The sequence below is a fragment of the Monodelphis domestica genome, chromosome 1 (genome assembly GCF_027887165.1).
Source record: "Monodelphis domestica isolate mMonDom1 chromosome 1, mMonDom1.pri, whole genome shotgun sequence".
NCBI lineage: Eukaryota > Metazoa > Chordata > Mammalia > Didelphimorphia > Didelphidae > Monodelphis > Monodelphis domestica.
In genome coordinates, this window is record NC_077227.1 from 542423558 (window position 1) to 542451493 (window position 27936).

The 27936-nt window shown below is 36.6% G+C and overlaps 1 protein-coding gene across 2 annotated transcripts in view; it reads right to left on the minus strand.

Annotated features, from left to right (window-relative positions):
- Positions 1–1369: 1369 nt before the first annotated feature.
- RSAD2 (radical S-adenosyl methionine domain containing 2) overlaps positions 1370–27936 on the minus strand; it is a 32594-nt gene continuing 6027 nt past the window's right edge. The window contains exons 2-7 of one of the 2 annotated variants that reach the window (XM_056813350.1): positions 14914–15212; positions 12957–13118; positions 9867–10096; positions 8595–8744; positions 6626–6658; positions 1370–5336 (exon numbers count right to left, since the gene is read on the minus strand). In XM_056813350.1, coding sequence (XP_056669328.1) covers positions 5172–5336; positions 6626–6658; positions 8595–8744; positions 9867–10096; positions 12957–13118; positions 14914–15187 — 1014 coding nt within the window. In that variant the 5' untranslated portion in view covers positions 15188–15212 and the 3' untranslated portion in view covers positions 1370–5171. Of the gene's footprint in view, positions 5337–6625; positions 6659–8594; positions 8745–9866; positions 10097–12956; positions 13119–14913; positions 15964–27936 lie in introns of those variants that run through there. The other variant, XM_056813349.1, reaches the window with a different exon arrangement.

Below are 27936 nucleotides of genomic sequence, written 5' to 3' on the forward strand. Positions count from 1 at the left end.
ACAATCTATAACAGGGTCCTGTGGTGTGCAGCAAGTCCTCTTTGAAAACTCTCCTGTCTACTCTCTGTTTACAAACCTTTTCTTTCCTTTTCCTCCTTACACTATGAAGTAGGCTATTGCCATCATCCTCATTTTATAGATGAGGAAACCAAGGATGAGAGAAGTTAAATAATTTGCCTGGAATCCCATAACTAGTAAGTATCAGAGGCAGGATTTGAAATCAGGGCTATTTTAAGTACAAGTCAAGCAATCTATCTACTATGTAACTGAATTATCTCATAATTAAAAGATGTAGAGTGGAAGATCTCCTTTCAGCATCAAAACTATTTTCATAATAATATTAAGATACTTAAATTTCTAATGTAGTATAATAGTTAAAAGAGTGGTCGCCACTTTAAAATTAAACTTATGAGGCTGTTAGTAGCTTTAACAATTTAATTAAATTAAAATGGAGATATAGTAAAAGGAAGGAAATATAGGAAGGAGGAAGAGAATTGCCTAGCCTAACACCCTAAAATCTGTCTTCAACAAAAGTCATCTGCATCAGAGTCTATCTCAAGCCAGTGTTTGTATCTCAATCTGAGTCTCAGTGCTCTCCTGCCTTTCCCTCCTGAGTTTCCACTTATAAGTAGTTTTCTTCACCCAATAGCTTTCCCACATTACCTCCTAGGAACCAATCACAGTTCCTCAATTTGCCTGGCACCACCCAGGGGGGCAGTGCTTGTGGGATCAATTTCCTATCTCCAAGAGTATGTTTTTACTTCAAGGGTAAAGGATTTTCAAGTTTCTGACTGAAAAGGTTACTAATTGATTTAAATTTAAAACAAAGGGAAGGGAAGTCCAAATTCTTGATTAATTGAATCAAAACAGAAATTCACTTGTCACAGTAGTAAATATTGATAAATATAACCCAGATAAACAAAAACTCTTTTGGGGATCCTCAATAATTTTAAAGAATATTTATATAGCTCTTTTCATAATTGAGAAACTAAAGGAATGCCTATCAGTTGGAGAATAGTAGAGAACAAGTTGCAATATAGGAATGTAATACAAACTTTTAAGGCCATGAAAAATAATGAAAAGAATAGTTTTAGAGAAACTTGAGATGACTTAAAAAAATTCTTACCTTCTTAGAATAAATACTAAGTATTATTTTCAAGGCAGAAAAGCAGTAAAGGTTAGGTGATTGGGTTGAGTGACTTGCTCTGGGTCACAGAGCTAGGAAGGGTCTGAGACCACATTTGAACCCAGGATCTCCTATTCCCAGGCTTGGCATTTTGTCCACTGAATCCCCCAAGAAGATTTTTAAGAACTGACACAAATGTCATGAAGAATAATGTGGAAAATAACAAAACCATAACAAGAGGAATGAATGATGCAAAAATATTTTAATTTATTTCAATCTGAAACATTTCAGTAATGTCTAAAGGTATGGCATACAGGGAAATAACATCATAGAAAAAAACTCATTTACACTTATTTTTTAAAACAATCTTCTCACACAAATATAAAATCAAAGACATTAAAGTTGAGATTCTTAATAAATCAATTTCTAGTATAGCTTCTGCCTTATTTCACAAACCTTTAGGTCTATATTTTAAAGACAAAGCTAGAATGGAATAATAAGTACTTTATCCAAGGGTGCTGAAATTTAGAGGGTATTAGCCACTTATACTTAACAATTTAACACCTTGCAAAGAATAATTGGTCAAAGTAAGAAACTTCTAAAGGAGAGAGTCACTCTAGTCACAGAGATTTGTGGCCTGGCATCTCTTCACATTACTTCTCAATTGAATTTGTCTCAAAAGGATCTATTTGAGAGATTATTTAAAACTGCTTTCCCCTTGGGCCATTTCCCATGATTTGTCTTGGATATCAAAATGTATAAATTATTATTCTAGCTAAAGTCTAATAGACTCCAGGTAATGACAAGCTTAAATTCAGAAAATACAATGTCAGCAATTATTAACATTCTCCACTCTCAAGAGGATTGTTCCATTTTCCTCATCTGTATCCTTAGCTCCTGCTACACTAAGCAGGTGGGAGGCTTTTAATAAAATAAATGCTTATTAATTGATTAAAGAAGGCTAAACAAAAAAGAAGGGTTTTTGTTGCAACTCCTCTGTTTTGGTTTTGTTCATTATGTATCAATGATAGACATCTAAAGTTAATAATGTAACCATAAGCAGTTCACTCCCCACCATCTCAACTCAGTTTCCTTACTTGTAAAATGAAGATAGCAATACTTGGAACTATATACCTCTCTGCTTTTTTTGTGGGGAAAAAATGGTATTACAAACCTTAAAGAAGTAAAGAAATAGGAGACATTGCTAGAGCATTGATATGGAAATGACTGGAATCAGGACTTTGTTTCCAAAGGAGTAACAATGAAGAAAATAAATGCTTAGAAACAGAGATAACCTTCCCTCTACCTAAGAATACTGAAGAACAATCACACTTGAAACTGAATAATGCTGGTTAGGAGAATGGAAAAGAAGTGGAGTCTGAGAACCTTGATTCAAATTTCATTTCAGATATGTGGCCTTGGTCAACTCACTTAATTTCTGTTTCTCTATTTTAAAAAGGGGGGGGCACAGGGTGGAGACTAGTTGCCTCCTGAAATCCTTTCCAACTCTAAATTGATGAAATAATAACAAAAATCCCACTAACATCTAACTAAAATCCATCTTTACAGGGATCCTTCCTCAATATTCAAGTGTTTGATGTCTTAATTAGTTCCTACATACAGCTTGCATTGTAAATATTTATTTATATTTTATTTTATCTATTAGAAGCTTAACTTCTTGAGGGCGGCGACTATCTTTTGCCTCTTTTTTATTTTTTTATTTCCCATTGCTTAGCACATTACAGATACTTAATACATATTTATTAAATGAATAAATGATTATTTTAAAACAGTAGGCCAGATTCTGATAGTGAATGTGAGGGGTAAACTAAACAGTTGGAGAGATTATAGCACTCTAAGAAAAGCCCCTTAGAGACCATTTAGGCAGGATTCAAATCAAAGTTTTCCTGATTACAAGTCTAGTGCTCTGGGCAAAAATTAAAGTAGGGGAAAATACCCCAAAATATTTACAAGAACATTTTCTTTCCCATTTCCTGGAAAGACTAAGCCAAGTAACAGGGTATTATTTTTTCATAAAGTGTTTATACTCTTCTTAACAAAAATGGGTGAAGTTTACCAATTTTCTGACAATGTCATTTTCGCAGCAAGAGCCTACAAACTTTCTCCATGACTCGCTCTACTGTGTAAGGCATTTATAATAGCCACGTGCCCCCTAGTGGTCATATCGGACACTACAAGAGATACCCAAGTCTACTGTTAAACTTTCCCATTTGCTTCTTTAACAATATATGGTTTACCAACTTATTGAAGTAATTGGTAATGCACTATTGTAAAAATAACCATTTGATGCTAAGTAGAATTTCGGACGGACTAATCTTTTATCTACATTTTTTTATTCTTAGTAATATAAAAATTTGCCAAAGGATTGATTTAAAATTGACTTCATTGTTTCTTGTATAAATGCTTCAGTATCCACTTATACTACATGTGTTCTGATTTTAATTTAAAACTTTAAAATAAGTCACCAAAAATGACCATTAACAAAACCTAATATACGTATTAGTCATGCAATAAGAATAATCTGGATTAGAAAAAAAAAACAGGCTTGAATTTGAATGGAAACCAGTTCTGTTATCTAATTCTGAATCTGAAATACTATATAACTTACTTGACTCTTATAGATTATAGTTGATCAAGTGCTGTTCTCTGTTTGTATCAGGCTGTAGGCCAGTCTGGTAGGCCTCAGACCTGATTCAGTGACACAAGGCAAGCTGACGGCTATCTTCTTTTTTAAAAAAAGTGTTTATTTGAGTCTTTTCACACAGGGAAAGGAAGGAGGGTCAAAGGAGATTTTCCTAACACTATTTCTCTAGTTTTCTTCCCACCAAGCTAAGAGATCCTCACAGATCTGCCTTCTGTTCTTCCAGCTGCTTACTGATTGTCTTTTAACCCCCTAACCCCTATCTAGCTTTCCTGACTATTGGCTCCCAAAATATTATTGGTGGACAAAATATAGTTCAGGTTGCTTTGATAGGGTGAAGGTGAATGGCAAAGTCACCCTAAAGGGTTCAGCCAAGAGGCTGCAGCTTCACTTGATGACAGACAGATCTTCTTGGCTCAGGTTGGCCTCTTCTTAGTAAATAAGATAACAAGTAGGAAACAGGAACTCAGGAACATGGTCAGTGGGAACAGAGGTAATTCTGGTAGATAAATCTCTAATTAGAGACCAAATAGAAGATGGGAGAAATCTCAGGTGCAGGGTAAATGGCTTCCAAATGAAAGTCCATTATTTTCCCTAGCAGGAAGTGATCTCTCCCAGCTCTCTGAGAGACAGGAACCAAAGGCCTCCTCCAGTACTATTTTCTTCTTTTTATATATTCCTGACACTCCTTGGAACTTAATCCTTTGTGTTCTGTGCATGAGCCACCTTGGATTGCAAAGCGAAGCCTCTGCCTTTTGCAAACCTTTTCTCTTGCTTTCCATCATTCCTATAAATTGTACATTTTTGAATTATCCAATCACTCTGGTTTTCTTCTTCCTCTTTAGATACTTCCTTGCACATTATTGAACACAGCAAAAAAAGTTCAAATCAGTCTGACTTCTTGTTGCCAGCTCTGCCCATGTTGTTTTACCTTGGAGAAGATTTAAACTCCTGAAGTTGAAAATGATGTTTGGGTATTATATATGATTTTCCAAGCATCCATTTATTTTCATTTTGTGTTGTTTCTCCAATAGAATGTGAGATCCTTGATGCCAGCCACTGAATTTTTGCCTTTTTTGGAGGGCAGAAGGTGTCCTCAAAGCTTAGCACAGAACCTGGCACATAATAAGTGCTCAATAAATGCTTGATGAATTATAATTAAAGATCTTTCTTCTCTGTTACTATATATCATTAGACAGTGTCTATGGTCCCTGGTTTCCTTCCTCTGTAAAATGGCACTGGAATAGATGACCTTTGAGGTCTAAAATTCTATGTAGTAGCTGCACAATTCAAATGTAGTCCATTAACAGAATTACATTGTTAGAAGGATGAACACTCTTGATCTTAAAGATTCCCTTTTCACATGTGCCAATGTGTTAATCTTCACCAGTCCAGTTTAAGATCTGCTTTACTCCATACATACTTTCCTCCTCTCTTTAGAAACATTTTTTCATCAAAGCCACTGAATTTTATAGCCTCTTCTACCCCCACATCCAAAATTGATTTTGAAGGATCCTTTCGGCCTCTTGTACAGTCCAGAAAACGCATCTAGAAAATTTGTGATAGAAAATTAGTACAATGCAATGCACCTATGATTATCATTTTAACACTCAGTAAGGATCTAACCACTTTTGGTTTTGCAGTTGTTGTTTTTCCATCTTTCTTTTTTTTTATTCTTTTCCATTAATGCTTAATATAATGCCCAAAATAGAATAAGTGCTTCATAAATATCTGTTAACTAAGTATATACTGAGATCCTAAGATTCCTAAGCCTATACTTTTGGTGGCTGGATCACATGGTGCCACGTAGTAGTAGCAGCTGGAGTGACAAGAGCAGAAATCTTAAGTTCCTTCTGAGGAACATCACTAGGTCTAATATAGTTCTAAGTACTAATAAAGCACTTTAATAGAGTTCTGTTGAATAGAGATCAACTTAAATTTCTAAACTGACATTTTGACCCAGATGTGGTTTTCATAAAGGAACGTGGTCAGATATTGGGTAGTTCTTCTGGCTACTAGAAAAGCCAACAGCCAAATGAGGTATTAAGAACTATGAAAAAAAGAATCATTAAACAGTGTTGAAAGGAACTCAAAGGTTTTTATTCTAATCTATTTACGTAATAGGTGGGAATACTAAGGCCTAGAATGGTGGAATCACTTGCCAAGGTTATCCAAATGGTTAGTTAGAGCCCAGGTCTATTGACACTTAAGCCAATGTTCTTACAATTATCCCCAAAAGATCATTTTCCTCTCAGAAACAAAAATTTAAAAAACTCAACTTTTGAATCTGAATTATTCATACTGGCTCTTTACCATAAACAAATTTACTGAGTAATTTTCAAATTGCTACTCCATTAGAGTCTCAAAGCTAAAAGGCATTCTGATATTCGTAAGGCACAGTTATTTTTATCTTTAAATATTTATTTATTTTAAACCTTATCTTTTGCCTTAAAATGACCACAATGTATTGATTCTAAGGCAAAAGAGTGGTAAGAGGTAGACATGGGGGTTAAACCAGGGTCACAAAGCAAGGAAATATCTGAGGTCTAATATGAACTCAAGATCTCCTGTCTCCAGATTGTCCCCATATGATAAGTTTTTAAGAAGGCTAAAAAAAAATCCTTTGTCACAATGAATATTTTCACAAACAACTTTAATTATTTACTCAAAAGAGTTTTTACAGTAAATTATTTTTAAATATCATTCTTTTAGAAATATTAAATATTGCTTAAGAAACACTCAATATATACAGAGGAAATAGTTCATTAAAATACAAGTACGATATTTGTGCTTAATTGATTTGCAAACAGTATTGTTTTTATAACTTGTTTACTTACATATTCATCCAGAATGAGGTAAGAATCTTTCATCTGCAATGCAAAGGAAAAAAGGTCATCAAAAATTTAACTTCAGGTTTTTTTACATGATCTACTAAAGCATTATTCAAATACTTCATTACAGCAAGAAGTTAATCCACAGTCCTTGAAGGCTACATCAGCAGAGATTGAAGTATGTCAGGCCCTACTAAACCAGCAATATTTCAGTTCCAGCCTAGTGATAGCTTGCCTGTGGACTGAGTGGTGAATCTTTTGGCCATGGCAACTTTGGAAGGGTCCATTTCTGTGGAAGAAATAACCACATGGCTGAACTTGTGAATCTTTGAAGGTATATTTGCCAGAGACTCATAATATATTAGAACTGAAAGGGAACTGACAGGTCATGAAATCACATCTCTGGGTTATACAATCAAGAATATGTGAACACTGATAGATGGTGACCTTGTACTCCACTTTGATTAGGTCCCATCTTGGATCATGCATTCAATTGTAAGCATCATGTTTTAGAAAGGACACTGAAAACTGGAAAAAGAAATCAAAGAATGGTGAAGGACCTGGGGATCATGACTTAATGGGGACTGGTGGAATTAGAGCTATCATCAAGTATTTGAAAGGTTATTAAATGGAAGAAGGGTTAGTCTTATTCTGTTTGGCTGCAAAGAATCAAACCAGAAAAAATTTGTAGAAAGTTTTGAGAGGCAAATTTTGATTCCTCAACAGGAAATATTTCCTAACAATTAAAGTTAAGTGGGTTGCCTTGGTAATACCTGCCACAGCAAAATTTAAAACTGATGGGAATGTCATAGTTCAGATCATTTAGTCTCATTACTTTGTTTTATAGAGGAGAAAATTGAGGTTCAGAGAAGGAAAGTAACTTGTCCTATTAATTATTAATTAAAATTGATTAAATTAATGATTAGTTATTCAAAGAGCCAGGATTCAAAACCAGAACCATGAACCCTAAATCTAATGCCTATTGCACTTAACTGCCACACAGCAAAAAGTACAAGATAATTTTTCAGGAATGTTGTAAAGGGGATTCTTAGTCTGATAGCAATTAAAATAAATTCCTTCTAAAGGATCTTCCTACTCTGAGTATCTATAAAGTAATAATTTGTATGTGTTCATACAAATACTTAGAGCCAAGAGCAAAATAATAATAATAATAACAATAATAATAGAATTTTAAGGTTTATAGAGAGCTTTACCAATATCTCATCTGATTCTCATAACAATCCTTGGAAGTAGGTGCTATTGTTGTTTCCATTTTATAGATAAGGAAACTAAGGCAGAGGTTAAGTGACTTGCCTAGGGCCACCCAGCTAAGAAGTGTATGAGAATGGATTTGAACTGAGGCCTTCTGGACTTCAAACATAATACTCTATCTGCTTCACCATTTAGCTCTCGCTCTCTCTCTCCACCCACACCTACACATCCACCCACAATATTTATACACATAAATTCCCACTAGATCATGTTGCCTCTCAGAAAGGAAAATCAAAATATGAGTAAGGCTTTTGTGACTAAAAAAAAAAGAAATCTCTTTAATAGCATGTAGAGCTAAAAGACAAGAGATTATTGATCAAATTCTTCAAATTACAGATGTGGGAACTGAGACCAAGAGAGTTTAAGTTATTTAAGTGAGGTCACAGAGAACAGAGATTCAAATACTGCTCCTCAGACACTAAATCCACCATTCTTGCCCCATGAAGCAATGGAAAGAGTTTGGGGATTTGGACTCTGAAGCTTCAGGTTCAAATGGTAGCTCTGCTACTTCCCTAACTATGTAACCTTGGGCAAGCCTCATGTGCCCACTGAGCTTCAGTCTCCTTGCTTGTAAAATGATGGCCTTGGGTTAGATGACTTCTAAAGTTTTGTCCAGATTTAAATGGATGATCTAACAACAATATCACTGTGCTTGATCTGCCTCTCTTTGTCAATAAAAGAAATAGCTATTGATCATCATTACCTTCTTATTAGATTCAGGTACCAAACAAGAGATATCTTTATGCCGGTCAAGGAATTGTTCAAATTCCTCATCATTAATGACAAATTGCTCGGCTTCTCTTAGGGCATCTTCTCCAGCATTCTCACCCTCAATGATTAGGCACTGGAACACCTGAAAGATATTATTGTCACTATTTTCCTTTGAAGTACTTTTCATAATGTATTAAGTAGAATCTTGAAACCTTGGACTTCATCCCCCAGAAGTCCTTCAGTATTTCCCAGATTTCTTCTCCTCTCTCCACCAAGTTGTGTGGTCACATTTGCATTTTAAGTTTGCTGTAACTTGTAAAAATGGAAACTTGAATCTAGGACTTCAATCCCCAGAAGTCCTTGCTCCACTTCCCCAGAATGCTTTGTAATATCACTGAATTCTCACCTGGGCCGAGATCGAGATGGGGTATTTAACCTGATTGGAAAGGCTTCTGGGCCTCTCTCTTTCTTTCCTGTTTCCGCTTGCAAGCAGACGGGGCTCTTTTCATAATGTAGGTGAGGTTGTCTAGGCCAGAGGTCTAGACATGTGTTTTCTTATTCTGTATTTTCTTTAATCCTTACTCTTTAACAAACCTCTAAAAATATAATACTCCTTGCAGAGAGAAACTAATTTCTTCCTGTCTAAGTTTCCCCTAAATTTTAATCATAACAAACTCCCCCCCACTCTCTTTTTCTCATGACTGGGCTGGATTTAGGTAGTTCTTTTACTTTAATTATTATTAATAAAATTTTAAAAATATTATAGTTATTGAATATTAATTTAAAACCCCACAATTATTAGATCAGAGCATGCTCTCTTCTTTGAGTCATTTTCCTCTCTCTTTTATATCCTTAGCATATCTTTTAGTCTTTATTCTCATATTCACCTCAAGGGCTACCATACCTATTTTGCAAATGGACAACCAGAGGAAAAGAACCAGAGACAGGTCTCTTAATGAAATGCCCTGGTTGGTGAATCCTTTTTTGAAGATTTTGGGAAAGATGTGGGTGAGAGTCACACAGGATGAGAAGGCATTGTGATATCCACCAGAGTTATTTCAAATGAGTATTAAGAATATTTTAGATGGAGAATGGAGAACTAATGGAGCATTATGATTCCACAGAACTGAAGCTAGGATTTAGTTCCCTTATCTCTAATCTGGAAATCTTCCCTAAATTGAGTGGTCCCAAATACTGCCAACAGAAACCTCTCTAAATATTGCTTCATTAAAAAAAATATCTAACAGTATGGTTATGTACTTACTTTCCAGCGAACAGGGTTTAAGTACTGAATCTGCTCATTCATATCTTCTTCCACATTAAATCTGTTAATAACAGAATTGATCTTGAAAGCAACCCTATATTCTGTACACCACTTCCTCAGCTTCCATAAGTTCTCCACATGATTTTTCTTCCCTTGTCCACGGCCAATCAGTGTATTGATTTGCTCATCAAAACTATCACATGAAATAGCAAGAATATCTAGGTATTCACCTGGAGGGGGAAAAACAAAATATTCATATTTTCCCTTCCCAAGAACTAGTTATAATGGATCTTTATATTACAAATCTTCATCAGCACATGTATATCTGTGTATCTACATATGAATTTGTGTATATACATATGTATGTCTATGAGCATTTGCATATATGTATTGTTATAGAGAAATCATAGGGAAAGCAGGAAGTACTAAAGTAGAGGCAGAGAGAGAATTCCAGAACCCTGGAGAGACTGACTCTGGAGAATTAGTTGGTGAGATTTATTTTCTGGAGTAGGACACTGTGGATGTGACCTTTCCTTCAAGCAAGTTTCACCTTCTGGGAAGTGGTTGAGGTTGGTTTTAAACTCCATAGGTGGACTGTGTGAGTTAAATCATTACTCCCCTTCTTATTGGATCTGTATCTGTTCCTGTGTGTTCCTGCTGCTGCTGTGATTTTTACTAGGACTCCTACTAAACTCCAGAGGACAACTGTGAGACCTCTCCCTCTTAAACCTGTGTATCTTCCAGTCTTCCCTTACTCTAATTACCAGTAAAGTGGGGGGGGGGGGAGGATTCTGGTTAGGATATTATAGGATCTGTAGGTACAAATTCAGTGTAGATAACTTCTATTCAATCCTATTGGATTTTGGTGGAAGGAATTAGTTTTTATATGTAGATAGATCATCCCAATTCCCTTCCCTTACTTCCCTTATCTTAAATAAACAATTATTTCAATTTATTATTTCAGTATGTATGTATACACATATGTATATATATATATGTGTGTATATGAATGGCATCATAGGACCACAAATTTATAAGTTGGAAGGCATCTGAGAAATCATGTAGTACAAAACCCTCATTTTCTAGATAAGGAACATAAAACCCAAGGAAATCAGTCTTCTATTATGTTTTTCCCTTTTCTGTTAAAAAAAAAAGATTTTTTCCCCAACTTCTGAGAAATAATTTATATGCCACAATTTCATAAAAGTATATGGACAACACCAAGTGAACAGAAATGAATATAGACTGTGAGGTCAAAAGATTCTTCAAAATAATTTAGTTCAACTTCATTTTAGAGATGTTGTCCAGTTGTTTTCTCAGTTGTTTCTGACACTTCATCACCTGATTTGGGGTTTTATTGGAAGAGATGCTAGAGTGGTTTGTCATTTTCTTCTCCAGCCTATTTTACAAATGAGGAACTGAAGCAAATAGTTAAGTGACTTACCCAGGCCAGATTTGAACACACAGAAACGAGCCTTCTTGAATCCAAACCTGAAGCTCTATTCAGTGTGCCACCTAACTGCCCTTTTAGAGATGGCTCTGACATTTACTAGCTGTCTTGTCTGACTCTAAATAAATCTCTGAATCTTATGCTTCTTTTCTGTGAATTATGAATAACAAAGGCACCTGCATAGCAGAGTTGTTGGGAGGCTCAAATGATATCATATACATTAAATGCTCTGAAAATTCTAAAAAGCTTTATAAATGTTAGCTTTTTAATTATTATATCCAGCTGTTCTCCAATATACCCTTGACATTCTAGTTGATCCAAACATTTAACTTAACTGGAGTCAGAAGAACCAGGTTCAAACCCCCAAATCTGCTACTTTCTGCCTCTATGACCTTGGGTAGATTGCTTCTCCTGCCTGACCCAGGGGTCTTCCTCTGTACAAATATGGGAGGCTAGCCTAGGACATTTTTTAAGTCCCTTCCTACTCTAAATCCTTTGAACCCATGACCTATGATTCATGTTCCAATTTTTCACTCCTGTTCCTGTTTCTTACAATGCCATCTCCTACTTGTAGGATTTACAGAGTAGAAAAGGGAGCATTAGATATAATCTTGATCAAGGCCCCTATTCCGTTGATGAGGTAAGAAAGGCTAAGAGTATTGTTCACTTAACAAGGCTAGACAGTGGTGCAGCTATAACTAGAACCTATTTCTCATGATTTCTAATATAGCATTCTTTCAATCTTAAAGGTCACATGTCAATCTTAAAGGTCATAAAATAGTAAAAAAAAAAAACATACCTTCTGTCTTTAGAGCTATCATAAGGATCAGTTCTAAGGCAGAAGAGAGGTAAGGCTAGGCATTGGGGGTTAAGTGACTTGTCCAGGACCACATAGATAGAAGTGTCTGAGGCTAGATTTGAACACAGGCTCTTCCATTTCCAGGTCTGGCACTTTATCCATTTAGCCATCCAGCTGCCCCATTCAAAGTCATCTTACGTCCCACTAGCTCATAAATCTTCTGATTCTTTTAGATCTCAATTATTTCCTTCTTCTCTGAACATGAAAGGCATGGTACTCTGGCAAGAGCATTGAATTCAAGATTGGAAGACATGGTTTTGAAACTGGGCTCAGTTACTTATTTCTTGTATCTGTGTGACTCTGGGCAAGCCACAGTGTCCTCAGTCATCAGTTTCTCATTTATGAAGCTCTTTGTTCTAAATGGCCTTCAGAAGAGTTATAGTCCTGTGATCTATGTTCTAGTAATTAAGGGGCCATGTATTATAAATCAGAAGACCTGGATTCAAATCTTGCACAGTGGTACACATTATTTGTGTAAAACCAGGCACATCACTTTCCCCTCTCAAAGCCTCTCTGATATAAAATGAGAAAATACACTACATGATCTCAAAAGACCTTTTCCAGCTCCAAAACCTGTAATCATTACTTGTTCAGATCCTTGCTGAATACAAACTGCACACATAGCTTGCAAAAAGGTTCTGGGAGTTTGGGTTTTCCCTTATTCTAGTTTCCCAGAACAATGGGCCTCAGTCCTCAGGGGGAAAGGAAGAAGAAGCTCCAACAATAAAATAAAGTATCACAGATAGTATACCAAACCTGTTAGCATATGAGTACCACTCACCATAGTTCTTGAACCATTTCTCTTTGATCAGACTTCCATTACTCACGATGCTGACACTAGGGAGTTTTAGTTCTTTTTTGCAGAATTTCACCAATTTGCCTAGAAATTCTCCCCTGTCATGCAGAAATGGTTCTCCTCCTGAAAAGTTGATCTTCTCCATACCTGTCAAATGGCATAGGAAAAAAAATAATTCTTCATTTAAGTTCAACAATCATTCATTATCCATGTACTAGATGCAAAGCCCTGTCAGGGAGTGGGAATAAAACTAGAAGAGAAATAGTCAATTGTATTCAAGTCACACATAACAAACTTGCAAAGGAAACTAATCATACTGAAAAAAAGGAAGTACAGCTAAGGAGCACAGTGGATAGAGAGCCAGAGTAGGGCGTGGCTGGGTTCAACTCTGATCTGGGACTCTTCCTGGTTGTGTGATTAACACCAATTGCCTACTCCTTGTCACTCTTCTGTCTGTTTTATCATTCATTCTAATCCAGAAAACAAAAGTTTAAAAAAACGTTGACTTAAAGCTTTTCAATGAATAAACAAATAAGCCATTCTCCCGAGAAAAGAAATTTATACATAGGTACTATGCATTCATTTGGTAGACCATTGCCACAACTTGGACTTCTGAAGGGCACAACCATTTCAGAAAACTGAACAAACAAATTCAGCAGCACAAACCTTTGCCTACCATTTTCCAACCTCTATTTTAGGAGGGGTTCTCTCTTTATCTGCCTTAACTTGTGTTCTCTTGAGAATTCTCAGGAAGTACATTGTCCTCAATGTGACATCCCAAAAGATAAGCTTTTCTTGTATTAGGATGCCCCAGCCAAAAAAAAAAAAAATCTGGAGAAATACTCTGTATTCAAATAGATTTGGGATCTTCATTTGAAAGCTCCCTCTAATGGGTCAAATCACAACCCAACCAGCTTGCCTTTTGTTTGTATTGTTAATAAATCAGAATCAAATCCTACCCTAAAGTCATAAAACCTTCTGTAACATCACTCAACTACATACCTTCTCAGGTTGTTTTTCTAACATTCTTCATGTGGTAGAATAAACTATTTCTTGGAATGTTATTTCACTTGATAAGGTGTTCTTTTTTCCCTCATTTTTTTCTTAGACTCAAATTACTTCTGATGGGATAAATCTATATTCAAGTGGGGGTACAACTGGCAGAGACCAGGGATTCCTTCCCAATTTCATCTTAGCATTTTAAAAGAAAAAGTGTCAATGTTAACTAGGGTAGACCTTAAGCTTGTTAACAAAAGGACTTCTTATTTCATTGTGCCATCCCTTTTCCCGCTTACACATCTTCGCGCATGCGTGTGCGTGCGCGCACACACACACAGAATCCTGAAATAATCATAGGATTTCAGGGATGCACCTATAGCAGCAAATAATCCAAAACATTCTTTCTGCAAGCAATAAAATGAAGATAAGAGACAGTAAGTGATTCACTTAAAGTTATACAACTAGTAAGCCACAGGAGTCAGAAGCCCATTTGGTCTCATCTCTGTTATTAGCTGTGTAATCTCAGGCAGTCTGCTTTACCCTTCTGGGTTTTAGCTCAGCTGTAAAAAGAGATCAGGAGTTTTTATCCTAAGTTCCTTGGATTTCAGGGGTCTCTGAATTTAGATAAGAAAAAGAAATACATCCTTTTTTTCACCGTCCTTTAACTGAAATATTGCATTTAATTCAATATTGAAAGGTAAGCAAAAAATATCCTTCTGAGAAGGGGTCCATACGCTTTACTAGACTACCAAAGAGATCCACTATGCAAAAAACCCAACCAAATAAATTAAGAACCCAAGGACTAGATGTCCTCTAACATACCTCCAAATTTTAAATGGCCATGGGAGCAGGTGGAGCCAGAATTTGAAGTCAGATCTCCAGACTCCAAATTCAGTACTCCCTTCACCACGTTGGGCATGAAAGAACTTCAAATAAGACTCACCTGCTTCTTTAAGCATAAGGAGACCTCTCTTGGCTTCCTCTAGAGGAAGCACAAATGATGTCTTAGCAGTGTGGAAGCAGAAACCACACTTGTAGTTACACTGGCGTGTGAAATGATAGTTGACACTGACGGGGCTAACAGGGACCTCTGAGGCATCTTCCTCTCCTAAGGTCTCTTCTCTTTTTCCTCTTTTCTTCCTCCTCTGCTGAATGCTCCTCTTGCCACCAGTAGACCATAGCAATGTCCCAAATGAGGAGGATAAATGTATTAGCATCTTCCACAGAGAGGTCAGCTGGAAGCTGAAAACATGAAGCAGCTTCTCAGCAAAACCTGTTAGCATCAACAGCCACATCTTGGCTAGTTGTCTCAGTGCCCTGTACAACACCTCTCCGAGGTTCACTTCAGATTCAGCGGTTAAATACCAAAAGTCTTACAGGCTAGCTTCTGAGTCACGTGGGAGAGAGAGGTGGCACATTTTTCTTGTTTTCCTTCTCAGCTGAGTAGTTTCAATTTCCTTCTTCAGGAAAATGAAAGTTGGAACCCAGTCAAGAAGTTATATAATCCGTGTATTGAGAAAACGAAATTACCTTGGCAAGATTTCTTCTTTCACCTACTGCTTGCTGGTAGCAAAACATTATAGTGTTCCCAAGAATGCTCAGGGACATAACTTAATGTACTGCCCTAGTACTGCATCTGAGGATCTTTGGAAGATAGTTTCCAGTGAGCCAGTGTCTTGTTTTGATTCTGGAGAAACTTCTTGAGGTTATCAATTTTGAGCTGTGCCTCTAAAGCTGCAGTTGGGCTGTCTGATATGCCTGGGCTTATTCTAACAAATGATATTTGGCTTTACAGAAATAACCCCCTAGATTTTGGGGTGGGGTGTTGGAATTAGCTATTTCTCTTGTTGAATTTAGCTGCATGCTACCTGTCATGTCAAACACATTTGAATATTGGTCATTGTTATAAGAGCAGACTCATATGTAACCAAAACCCCCAAATAAAACCATAAATACACTGATGTGGAAGATGACTCCACCAGTCCTTTCTCTGGAGGTAGATAGCAATGCCTGTCATAAGTCTTTCAGGATTAACATACTTTCTGCATAGCTTTGGGGTTTTGGTTATGTATGAGTCTGCTCTTATAACAATGACCAATATTCAAATGTGTTTGACATGACAGGTAGCATGCAGCTAAATTCAACAAAAGAAATAGCTATTTCCAACACCCCACCCCAAAATCTAGGGGGTTATTTCTGTAAAGCCAAATATCGTTTGTTAGAATAAGCCCAGGCATATCAGACAGCCCAACTGCAGCTTTAGAGGCACAGCTCAAAATCTGATAACCTTAGCAGCCAAGTTTTCAACAGATAATTGTTGTCCAGTATTTTTTTTAAACCCTTACCTTCCGTCTTGGAATCAATACTGTGTATTGGTTCCAAGGCAGAAGAGTGGCAAGGGCTAGGCAATGGGGGTTAAGTGACTTGCCCAGGGTCACACAGCTGGGAAGTGTCTGAGGCCATATTTGAACCTAGGACCTCCCATCTCTAGTCCTGGCTCTCAGTCCACTGAGCTACCCAGCTGCCCCCCCATCCCCCCCCCACCCCCGTTGTCCAGTATTGCTGTTATTGTGAACAGTATTCTCTAGGTTCCGCTTATTTCACTCAGCTACAGACTATCTTGCTGGCTACCTTGTTCACAGAACCAAGGACTGCCTGAGGGGCTAGTACCACCCCCTTTCCACTCCTCCAGCCTCAGACAGCCCTTCCCACTCTAAGGACTTTTGGTTGTTAGATATAACTCACTCATAGAACCTTTCTCCCAGATGTGCCACCTAAATGTATTTAAACTCTGTTCACCCTGTCCCTTATGGGTGCCTCAGTGCTCTTGTGCTATGAGGGACCTCAGATTATAATCTTGTCTCTGTGAAAGATCCATTATTATTGCTGCTTTGATAGCTTATTTTATTCTGGATGATGCTCTCAACCCACTGTCCCACTCCAAGTCAGTTGGCCTTTTCCTGAGAGCCCTCAGGAATGTCTACTTTTTGTAACAGCTAATTCAATAACTGATACTAAACTCTATAAACTATTTCAACTGACTAGTGATGAATGCTATCTATCTCCAGAGAGAGAAGTGATGAACTCTGAGTGAAGACTTAAACATATTTTTCCACTTTATTTATTTATTTTTTTTGCTCTTCTTGCCTCCATGGTTAATGTTGAAATGAAAAAATTAGCTTTGAATCAGTGGCTTCTTAAGACAATATGATGTATTTTCCAGGGATAGGAACTTCATCAAGGCACCTGCTAATTCAAACTCTCTTACTGATTCAATTTCATTAGAAACTTAGAAAAGAACAATGTATTGACACTCAGTTCCTGAGTCTTCTGGGATCCATTCTTTTCTCCATTCCTTCCCTTTCCCAGTCAAAACACCTCAATCTCATCCTGGGAATAGACATGAGAGTCATCATAGTAGAATCCATTTAGATGCATATACTAGACTGCATCTGATATTCAAATAGGAGTTTGCTATCTGTACTGGTATATTTTATGCATGGGTTTGGAAAAAGCACAAGGCATTACCTAGAGTGAATTCAACACCAATAATCAGGATGTATAAAATAGAGATAGAGCATAAATAGACAGTTGATGCATACACATATGGGGCAGCTAAGTGGCTCAATGGATTGAGAGTGAGGCCTTGAAAGAGAAGGTCCTGGGTTCAAATGAGGCCTCTGATACTTCCTAGCAAAGTGAGCCTAGGTGTGTCACAACTCCCATTTCCTAGCCCTTACCTTACTGCTCTTCTACCTTGGAATCAATATACACTATCAATTCTAAGGTAGAAAGTAAGAATTTAAAATACATATACATATTCACATAAGATATATACATATTCAAAATAGGTAAGTACAAGTTGGTCTTGGGGGAAAGCCACTAGTAGTTGGAGACATTAGAAACACCTTCATGCATATGATGGTGGCTGACCTATATCTTAGAAGAAAAAGGGGATTTTCTGAGGTACAGGTAAGGAGGGGACATAGTCCAGGTGTGGGTAACTACCATTGCAAAGGCATGAAGACAGGAGATGGAGCTGCAATAGTGAAAAGGCTCCTTTGAGGATATCACAGAGTGCCAGAGGGAGAGTAATGTCCTATAAGTCTAGAAAGATAAGCTTTACATGTTCAATAGAGGAGTTTACATTTTATCCTAGTGGCGATAGAAAATAACCGGAATTGATAAAGTAGGGAAGTCACACGTTCAGATCCGTGCTTAAGGAAAAAAAGAGAATGGAGGGAGGCAGATCAATTAGGAGGCTCTTGTAATAATCCAGGCAGGGGGTGATGAGGCTCTGAGCTAAAGTGGTAGCTAAGTGAAAAGAGAGGAGGAGTTTGTCAGGAGAGATGTTGTGAGAGTAGAAGGAAAAAAGATACAGCAACTGATAGAATGAGGGAGTCAAAAGAGAATGAAGGGTCTAGGAAAATGTCAAGATCACAAACCTGATGGTCAGGAAGGTCAGTGGTGCCTTCAACAGAAATAGGAACTTTGGAAGTGGAGAGGGTTTAGGAAGGAGGAGGATAATGGATTCAATTTTCAATGTGTTGAATTTAAAATAGCTCTATGACATCCAGTGTCAAATGTCTAACAGGTAATTACTGATGAAATGTGGGGAAAGAACTGGGGCTTAAGTAAACAATAAGAGGTGGGGAGAGGATTGCCATGGCTGGAAATGACACACATTTATTGAACATCATTAAAAAAACAAATCCCATTTAAAGGGAAAATATATTTGTCAGACAATAAATCGAACCTCATTGTCTTCTATATGGCATGTACTATATGCCAGGTATTGAGCCAAGAGCTTTTATAAATATCTCATTTGATTCTCACAACAGCTGTTGGAGTAAGTGATGATATTAATCTCATTCTACAGATGAAGAAACAGAGGCAAACAGAGGACTTGTGCCTTTCTCAGGGTCAGATAGCTATTAAGTGTCTAAGGTTATAGTTGAAATCAAGTCTTCCTGACTCTAAATCTGGTATTTATATTGATTTAGAATCTTGAACCCAAGAGACTACATCTCCCACAATCTCCTTTTCCTTTTCTTGTTTGTGCATCTCTTTACATGGATGGAGTTTTGAGTTTCTGTTTCAGTCCACAAGGTCTCTAGGGCTGGTATCTGCGGGAAGGAGGGAACAGCTTTTGGCTTTTCTATTGTTTTTTTTTATTTCTCTGGTTTTTAATTCCTCTCTGCTCTAAGTGGCTTTTAATAAATAGGATTAAAATAATACTTGGAGTATTGAATATTAATTTTAATCTTTATATACTCTATTCTGCTACCAGCTGTCTTAAAGGTTTCTCATTTACTTGGAAATTCCCCTACATATGCTATATTATCCATTATATAATATTCTAAATTCCACAAAATTATAGCATATTAGAAGTGAGGGTGATGTCAGAAACCAAATAACCTAACCTCCTCATTTTACAATTGACAAAACTGAAACCCAGATATGCCTTCTGACTTGTCCAAGGTCCTATATCAAGTTTTTAACCAAATTAGTACTAGTCCCTAAATCCCAACTTCTAGAGGAGTGCTACATTTTTTTTTAAACCAGACCATGCTCTTATTTTTTTTTTATTACATTTGGGATTATGTTTGAGCTTGTAACACAATAGTAGACTGGGGAGAGAGTCTGGAATGGCTGGAGGAAAAGATTAATAGAGAGTTGGTTGGGTCAGCCCAAAAGGATCTCAAAGCATGTATAAATTACTACATCGTGTGCCTTGCCTCTCTCTTGACCTTCATCCTGATAACTTTATCTAAGTGAAATCCATATAAAGTAAATATTATGGATAATCTGAAGGGGTAGGAAATGCCTTAATGAAGTTACCCAAAGCTTGAAGCACAAAGATAGGGAGTAAGCTAGTTCCAACTTGAATTCTGCATGAATGAGTACCTCAGATCTGGGTAACAGAATAGCAAAATGCAATGAATACTGAATTTGAAGTCTTAAGTCTAATTGAATCACTCCTTGGCTATTGGGTGCTGAGAGAAGCCTCAACTTCAATTACTAGCCACTTCAAGTTTTGTATATGAGCAAAAAGACATTTTTGTTCAGTCCTTTCTGTCCTGTCTGGCTCTGTGATTTTCTTGACAAAGACACTGTAGTGGTTTGCCATTTCCTTCTCCAGCTCATTTTATAGATGAGAAAATTAAGGATAATTTGGTTAAGTGACTTGTCCAAGGTCACACGGCTAGGAATTGAACTCACAGCTTCCTGACTCCAGGCCTAGGGCTCTATCCCCTATACCCTCAAAGAGACTTCATAAAATTTAAATATTCTGCTACCTTAAATATTAGTGAGATAAGAACTACTGTTACGAATCTCTGCCTCTGGGTTCCTCTAAAGCAGGTTACAATAACACCTCTGGACCCTGAAAATCATTATGCCACAGAGTTTGCCACATGAAAAGAATACTGGGCTGAATGAAAAAAAAAAAAACCTTAGCTGAAATTTCCTCATTTGAAAAATGAGGGGGTTGGCCTACTTCTTCACTGAAGTCCCTTCCAGGTTTAAAAATTCCAAGATTCCCCCATTCAGTGGGCTCACTTTGAAAGCAAGGGTGCTGAACAAAAATATTTATAGCAGCTCTTCTTATGGTAGCAAAGAACTGGAAACTAAAGGGATGTCCATCAGTTGAGGAATGGCTGAAGAACTTGTAGATACACTGTTAAGGTAATTCTATTGAGCCATATGAAATAACAAACAAGATGAATACACGCACACACTGGAAAGACTTATTTGAAGTGATGCAAAGTGAAGTGAGCAGAACAAGGAGAATGATGTTCTTGCATTGTGATCGTCTACAGATGACTTAACTATTACCAATAAGGCAAAGATCCAGGACAACTCCAAAGGACTCATGACCAAAAAAAGGATATCCACTAATAGAAGAAATAGAGTCTAATTGCAGTCTGAAACATACCACTCTTCATGCTATTTTTTCCAAGAGTTTTTTCCTAGAGTAAGCAGTATGTCTTGTTTCACAAAATGACCGATATTGAAAATTGTATTATATGATAATATATGTATGGGTGTATATGTATGGGTGAGTGGGGAAGATTGGGAGGGAAAGAGAAAAAATGGATTGCAAAATATTAGAAAGTGAATATTAAAAACATATTGACATGTAATCTGGAAAAAAAGTTTTTTTTAAAGAAAAAAAGCAGGGTATATACTTTTCTATTTATTTTCTCTTCAATTTATATCTCCAATCTTACTTTTTATTTGTATCCCCTGAGACAGAGAACCAAATTTAAGAATAAGCACACACTCCCTTGCAGGCATCTTTCCTAACAAAAGAAGGAAATATTGATGGGCCAAGAGAGGTTCCATGTATTGGAATTTTACTACACAGATTCCCATTGAGCTATTTTATTTTATGATAGAACAAATAAACATTCTTGTTGAATACTTTTAATAAATTTATTTTATACATTTTATTAAAATTTATAAAGCATATACATTTATGCATTTAGATGCTTATAAAATTATGAATATATTATTTATAAAATATTTATATATTAAAACAATGTCTTCTTTCAAAAATACAAACTATATTTAATGCTTTTTCATTCATTCATTTTCATTAACTTCTACATGCTCTGCCACTTTCTAATGTGTCTTTAAGCCAAATACTTCATTTCTCTGAGCTTTATTTTCCTCTTCTAAAGAACAGGAATTGCAATAACTGCCCTCTTACCCTCTCAGGGACAATATATGAGAAAATCCTTTAGAAGAATGTAAAGTATCCTATAAGTATAGGGGATTATAATGACTTTACTTAAAACTCAAAGTGTAGAGGTGGTTCAGGCCAGGTATTCATTCTTTTATTAATGCTTTTGCAATGCCTTCTGTTGATAATTTCTGGATAAAAATAGAATTTGAGTTAAGATGACTTGCATTTCCCTTGAAATGGAAAGTGAAAGGGACAGGGAACAATGTTTCTTCCTACATATTTATTTCTGGGTACTTGACTTATGGATTTGTCACCAGTTTCAGTAAATTTTGCCAAGTAGGAGATGATACTGAAACCTCCCTTTGATTAAGCTTATTTAGGTTATTAGTTGCTAGGGCAAATTTGGAGTGGAGAAACAGAAATCCTCTCTGATCTAAGTGTACATTTTAAGCATAAGGCCTAATGACCAGATGGACCAAAGCTGCCCATTGAGAAGCTTCCTCTATGGTTAGTCCAATCATTTTAATGTCCCTGGAAAATATCCTGCTTTTTCTAACCCCAAAACCTTTACTCTGCTGGTAAAAAAACAAACAAACAAAAAAACAAACAAACAAACAAAAAACCCACTGCTGGCCTCTTGTCCTTCTAGGAAAAGAATGGCACAGAAGTGGCCCATGTTTTTGGCCAAAAGAAGGTACCTAGAATATTAGACATGGCTTTTTTGTAGTTTAAGGTAACCTCTAGGGTCCACATAATTCTGGGCAAATCCCTGAGCTTGCCTTTCAGTGACCCTAACCAACTTTTAAGACACTAAGTTGTTGAATGGTGACTGACATTCATAGGGGAGTTTCCTCAATAGAGTAATGGTGCTTCCTCATTCAAAGCTCTCTCTATGCCAATAATTTCATACTTCCTCTGACCTAGAGGGAAAAAAGACCCTAAAGAGAAATGGATACAGTTGTATCTCTCTCCATATCTGACACCTGATGGCTTGAGGGTTGTCCAATGGAATGGAAACTCCTTGCAGGCAGAGACTATTGTTTTTTGTCCAAAATTTTGGATTGGACCTTTGGCTTCATTGGCATAGGGAACTCCCTCAATAAATGAAGACTAGCACCCTCTCTGTACAGAGTGGCCTGGAGCCCTAACAGGATTCATGCAACCATTAAATGTCAGAGGTAGGATTTCTATAAATATGATATTTATAGTTAAGTATATATAATAAAATATTATATTCAGTGACCCCAACCAACTTTTAAGACACTAAGTTGCTGAATTCTGACTGACATTCATATTATAATTAAAATATAATATTAATAGCTCTTTCAGAGTTACAAAGTGATTTTCTTACAGCAATTATATGTAGATAAAGAAATACGAGCACTTTTATCCTCATTTTACAGACAAAGAAACTGAGTCTAAAATGTTAAGTGGCTTATCAACAATTATATTACTAGTTTAAACTAGGGACAGGATTTGAACTTATGATTTCTGACTTTAAATCCAACTCTTTGTCCATTATACCATGTTTCCCTGTGCCTTTATTATCAGGGGTCTCCAACTTCTCATGAAGATACATCATAAAGGAGAGGAAGTAGTTTCCAAGAATCAGGAATGCAGTTTGGGGGCACCCTGAGGTCTTCCTGATGTAGCCAATGGATTTTGGGATGAGGCTTATACTGTATTTAATCCTCTAGTGGTGCTATAGAGACATAGAACCAGAGAGATCACTTCTTGTGGTTTCAGCTAAAACAATTAGACAATATTGTTGTAAAGGATTTTACCAAGAACAGGAAATCTTGAAAACCAGGAAGTCATACAAGGCAAACCAGGAAGTCCTGGAGAGCAAGGAGGATTCCAGAACACTGGGGAAGAGAGGCTGTGGCTTTCCCCTAACAGTCAGGAGAGAGCCCAGAGGGTCTTCAGTCTGGTTATTCTGTGGGGGGACCCAGAGATACAGTGATTCCCTCTTCTGTGGGCTTTCTGGAGACTCTGCTTATTTCTGCTGGTGCTACTGCTGAGGAGTGGATGCTCAACAGATCTGTTGGTGACTTCCTACTGAGAATGCTGATTGACCCAAAGAAGGACTCCAGTTGTGTGAGATCTACTTTGGCCTTGTTCTTGCTCCTACCATACCCTCCCTACTATTAATTAATAATTTAATGAGTTAGTTTAGAATACTTATAGGAAGTTTAATCTCTGTTTTGGGGTAAAAGTAAATTATTCCCGGATTCCCTTTCCTTTCTCCTTTTAGTTTAATAAACTCATTTTGTTATATACTTATAGTTTTGAACCCTTATTCTACCCACCTCTGCCAGTTGGCAAGTCAGTAGGGCGAATACACAGAAATTGGCCTAGGCCATAGCAAATTGCTGATACTTTATAACAGCAGATAGTTAGGGCACCTTGCAACATTCCATTGTCCTTCTCAGCACCTGGTTGCTCCCCAAGGTCCTGGTACATGGAACTCTGACTCTTGATTGACACAGAGGGAGGTTTAAATTTTAAATAGACTAAAGGCCAAAAGCACATGTGTTAGGAAGACATTTTGTTGGTGGTGGATTTTTTCTGGTTCTATTATTTGGTGATTGTAATTGCTAATCAATGCGGATACTAATAACACATATCCTGTGCTTTATAAGAACTTTCTGTATACTTTGAGCATCATGTTAGGAGACATGGCAAATGGTATTTTGTATTTTTTGAGAGATTGTTTCCTGCATATCCCTTATGGGATTTTCACCTTGTTCCCTCATTGCTGTTATATTATCTTGGGTTATGAATGGATAGAACCAATAATGTCATTGTCTGTAAGAACTGTTTTGGTTTATGTACCATTGATATGCTTATGCTTAATTGAGTTATATAAATGCACATTCCTGCTTTTGGTGTTGGTTATAAATTAAAGGCAATTGTTCAATAGATAATGAGGGATTAAGAAATGAAACAAAGGATAATGATAATGAAAGATAAAATAGAAGCAATGGAACTATGTATGAAGGAGAAAATTATTTAAAATAATGGTATTTTGAATTATTTAAAGGCTAATGCTACTGATAAGGAATTTAATGAAGGGAATATTAAGAAAAATATCCATATTGGAAAGGAAGAATGCTTAATGTAATAAGAATAAGGGTTCTATGTTCTAAGAGATATACCAGTAGTTACACAGGATGAGATATATAAAGTTAAAACACATAAATTATTTTTACTCCTGAGGATTTAGAAACTATCAGACATAGAACCCTGTGCTTTTCCAATGAACCTAATAAAGTAGTAAAGAAATTTCAGAGGGTGATAGAGATCTTTGATCCTGACTATGCTGATTTTTTCTTACTGATGAAGGAATTACTAACCAAGAAAGAATCTCTGAAAGCTTTTCCATTGCTATTCTTATATTCAGTCAAAGGGTGACTTAGATTCAATCTATCCAATACCTGAAGATATCCCTAAAGATCTTTGGTCAAAGTCTTCCACAGATGTAGGTCTAATGAAATAAGATAATTCAGTCAATGTGAGGGTTAAGGAAGGACCAGTTCCTTGTGTACCTCAATATCCCTTGACTAAAGAAGCAATTGAAGGTATAAGACCAATCATTAAATCCCTAATCCAACAACGAATCATAATACCTTGATTATCAGAATTTAATACTCCTATTCTTCCAATCAAAAAGCCAAAGTTAGATCAGAATGGCAAAGTTGTATATCATTTTATACAGGATTTAAGAGCATTCAGTGATTATGTAATCAAGACTCATCCTGTTGTAAAAAGTCCAGCTGCTATAATTCCTTCCATTCTAAGTCAGGCAAGATATGTCTGAGGTACTATCTGAGGTACTACTGAGGTAGATTTATGCTCAGCTTTTTTTCTCAATTACTATTCATGAGTATTCTTAAAAGATCTTTGCTTTATAACCTGGGGAAAAACCCAGTGGATTGGGACTCATTTGCCCCAGGGATTTACCAATTTGCTGAGTCAATTTTCACAAATTCTGAATAGAGATCTGAAAACAATAACATTTAAAGAAAGTAATTTGGTGCATTTTGTGGATGATATTCTTCTTGCATCCCCAAATGCTAAGGTGTGTCTGAGAGATATCAAGATTCTTTTGTTAGAATTATATAAGTGTGGGCATAAAATCTCTAAGGCAAAATTACAAATTACAATGGGTTTTGCCTCAAGTGCAATAGCTTGGTTTTGTGTTAACAGAGGGTTCAAGAAGTATCACACAGAAAAGAATAGCAGTTATCCAGAAACTGAGTGCTCCCAAGACCAAAAAGCAACTCAGAGCTGTTCTTAGAACAACTGGATTTTGTAGACAGTGGATACCTGGATATAGTGAACTAACAAAATGTCTAACAGATTTAACCAGGAATATAGAACCTGCACCTTTGAAACTAAAGGTTGAACATCTGCAAGCCTTAAGTAAGCTTAAAGAAGCCATTTTATCTGCTCCAGCTTTGGGTATCCCAGACTCTACAAAATCATTTAAACTATTTGTTAATGAAACAAAAGGTATTACTTCTGGGATACTGACAGAGACTTTAGGACAAAGGTATCATCCAATTGGATATTATAGTTGTCAGTTTGATCCAATAGTTGCAGGTACAGTTCCTTGTCTAAGGGGTGTAGCAGTGCAGCTATGTTAGTCCAGAAGTCAGCTGATTTAGTTTTGAGATGTCCATTGACTGTATTTTGTTCACATCAAATAGAAGCACTAATGAGGAAATTTTGTACTCAAGGCTATTCAGATCAATGAATTTTTAAGTATAAAAATATTCTCCTGGGTAGTGAGACCATCCAGTTGAGGAGGTATAGTGTATTAAATCCAGCAACACTTCTTTCTGATTTGCCAAAGAACGGGGAACTATTACATGAGTGTGTAGAAGTAGTAGACCTAGTGGATATGTCTAGGATGGATTTGAAAGACACTCCTATTGAAAATCCAGACTTGGTATCATTCATGGATGGTTCTTCATATTTGCATGATGGAATTCAATGTACCAGTGCTGCAGTAGACACAGAATTTGAGACACTGTGGTATGAATCATTACCTAGTAACCTTAGTGATCAAGAAGCAGAGTTGGTGGCATTGAAGCAAGCATGTCTTCTAGATGATGGTAAAAGTGCTAATATTTTTACAGACTCTTGTTATTCATTTTTAATATGTCATGCAAAAGGGAAGACCTGGAAACAATGAGGTTTTATTACTGTATCATGAAAACCAATTGCACATGCAGAAATAATAACTGAGTTACTGGCTGCTATCCAAAAACCTAAACAGCTAGTGGTGATCCATTATAGAAGTCATACTTGTGGCAGAGATTCAGTTTCTAAAGGAAATCATAGAGCTGATATAACTGCTAAGTTTTCAGCATGGAATGCTCCAGTGTATGTAATGAAGTTGTTAACTATTGAGTCCAATGATTTAGAAAGAGGTTATGTATACTCAGAAATTCAAAAGTGGAAGGAGAAATTTGGAGTAAAGAAAGAGCATGGAATATGGGTTGCAGACACTGGAAAACCGCTGTTACCAAAAGATTTATATACCAATTTGTGTCAAGACATTCACACAAAAGGTCATTTTGGTACTCGGGCTCTAGTAGATGCTATAAAAAGGCAATGAATAGCACCAGGAATAAGTACTGTTGCAAATAGATCTGTACTAGTTTTTCTATTTGCCAAAAATTCAATCAAGGTGCATTCAGAAAGAAAGATTTGGATTGTAGACCTTTGGCATATTGTCCATTTGAGAGTTTGCAAATTGATTATATCAGCATGCCAAAAGATGGAAGATACAAAATTTGTCTTGTAATTGTTGATAGATTAACTAAATGGCCTGAAGCTTTTCCATCAAATACTAATACAGCTAGCTTTATGGTGAAAGTGTTGCTTAAGGAAATTGTTCCTAGGTTTGGTGTACCAATTACCATATATTCTGATTAAAGGATCTCATTTCACACAAGATATCCTGAAAAGAGTCTATGAGAATCTAGAAATAACTCCTAAATATTATGTTTCTTATCATACACAATGTTCTGGTCAAGTGGAGCATTTGAATAGGGAACTCAAGACTATGGTGGGGAAAATTTGTGCTGAAACTCATCTAAAATGGCCAGATATTCTTCCAATAGCTTTGTTTTACCTACGTAAAAGACCAAGAGCCGTCTTACATATATCATCTTATGAAATGCTCTTTGGACAGGCTCCACTGCAGGCAAAAACTTGTAAGACTGTTTATACATCTCTCTTAGGATGAGATTGTCAACTTGCTTC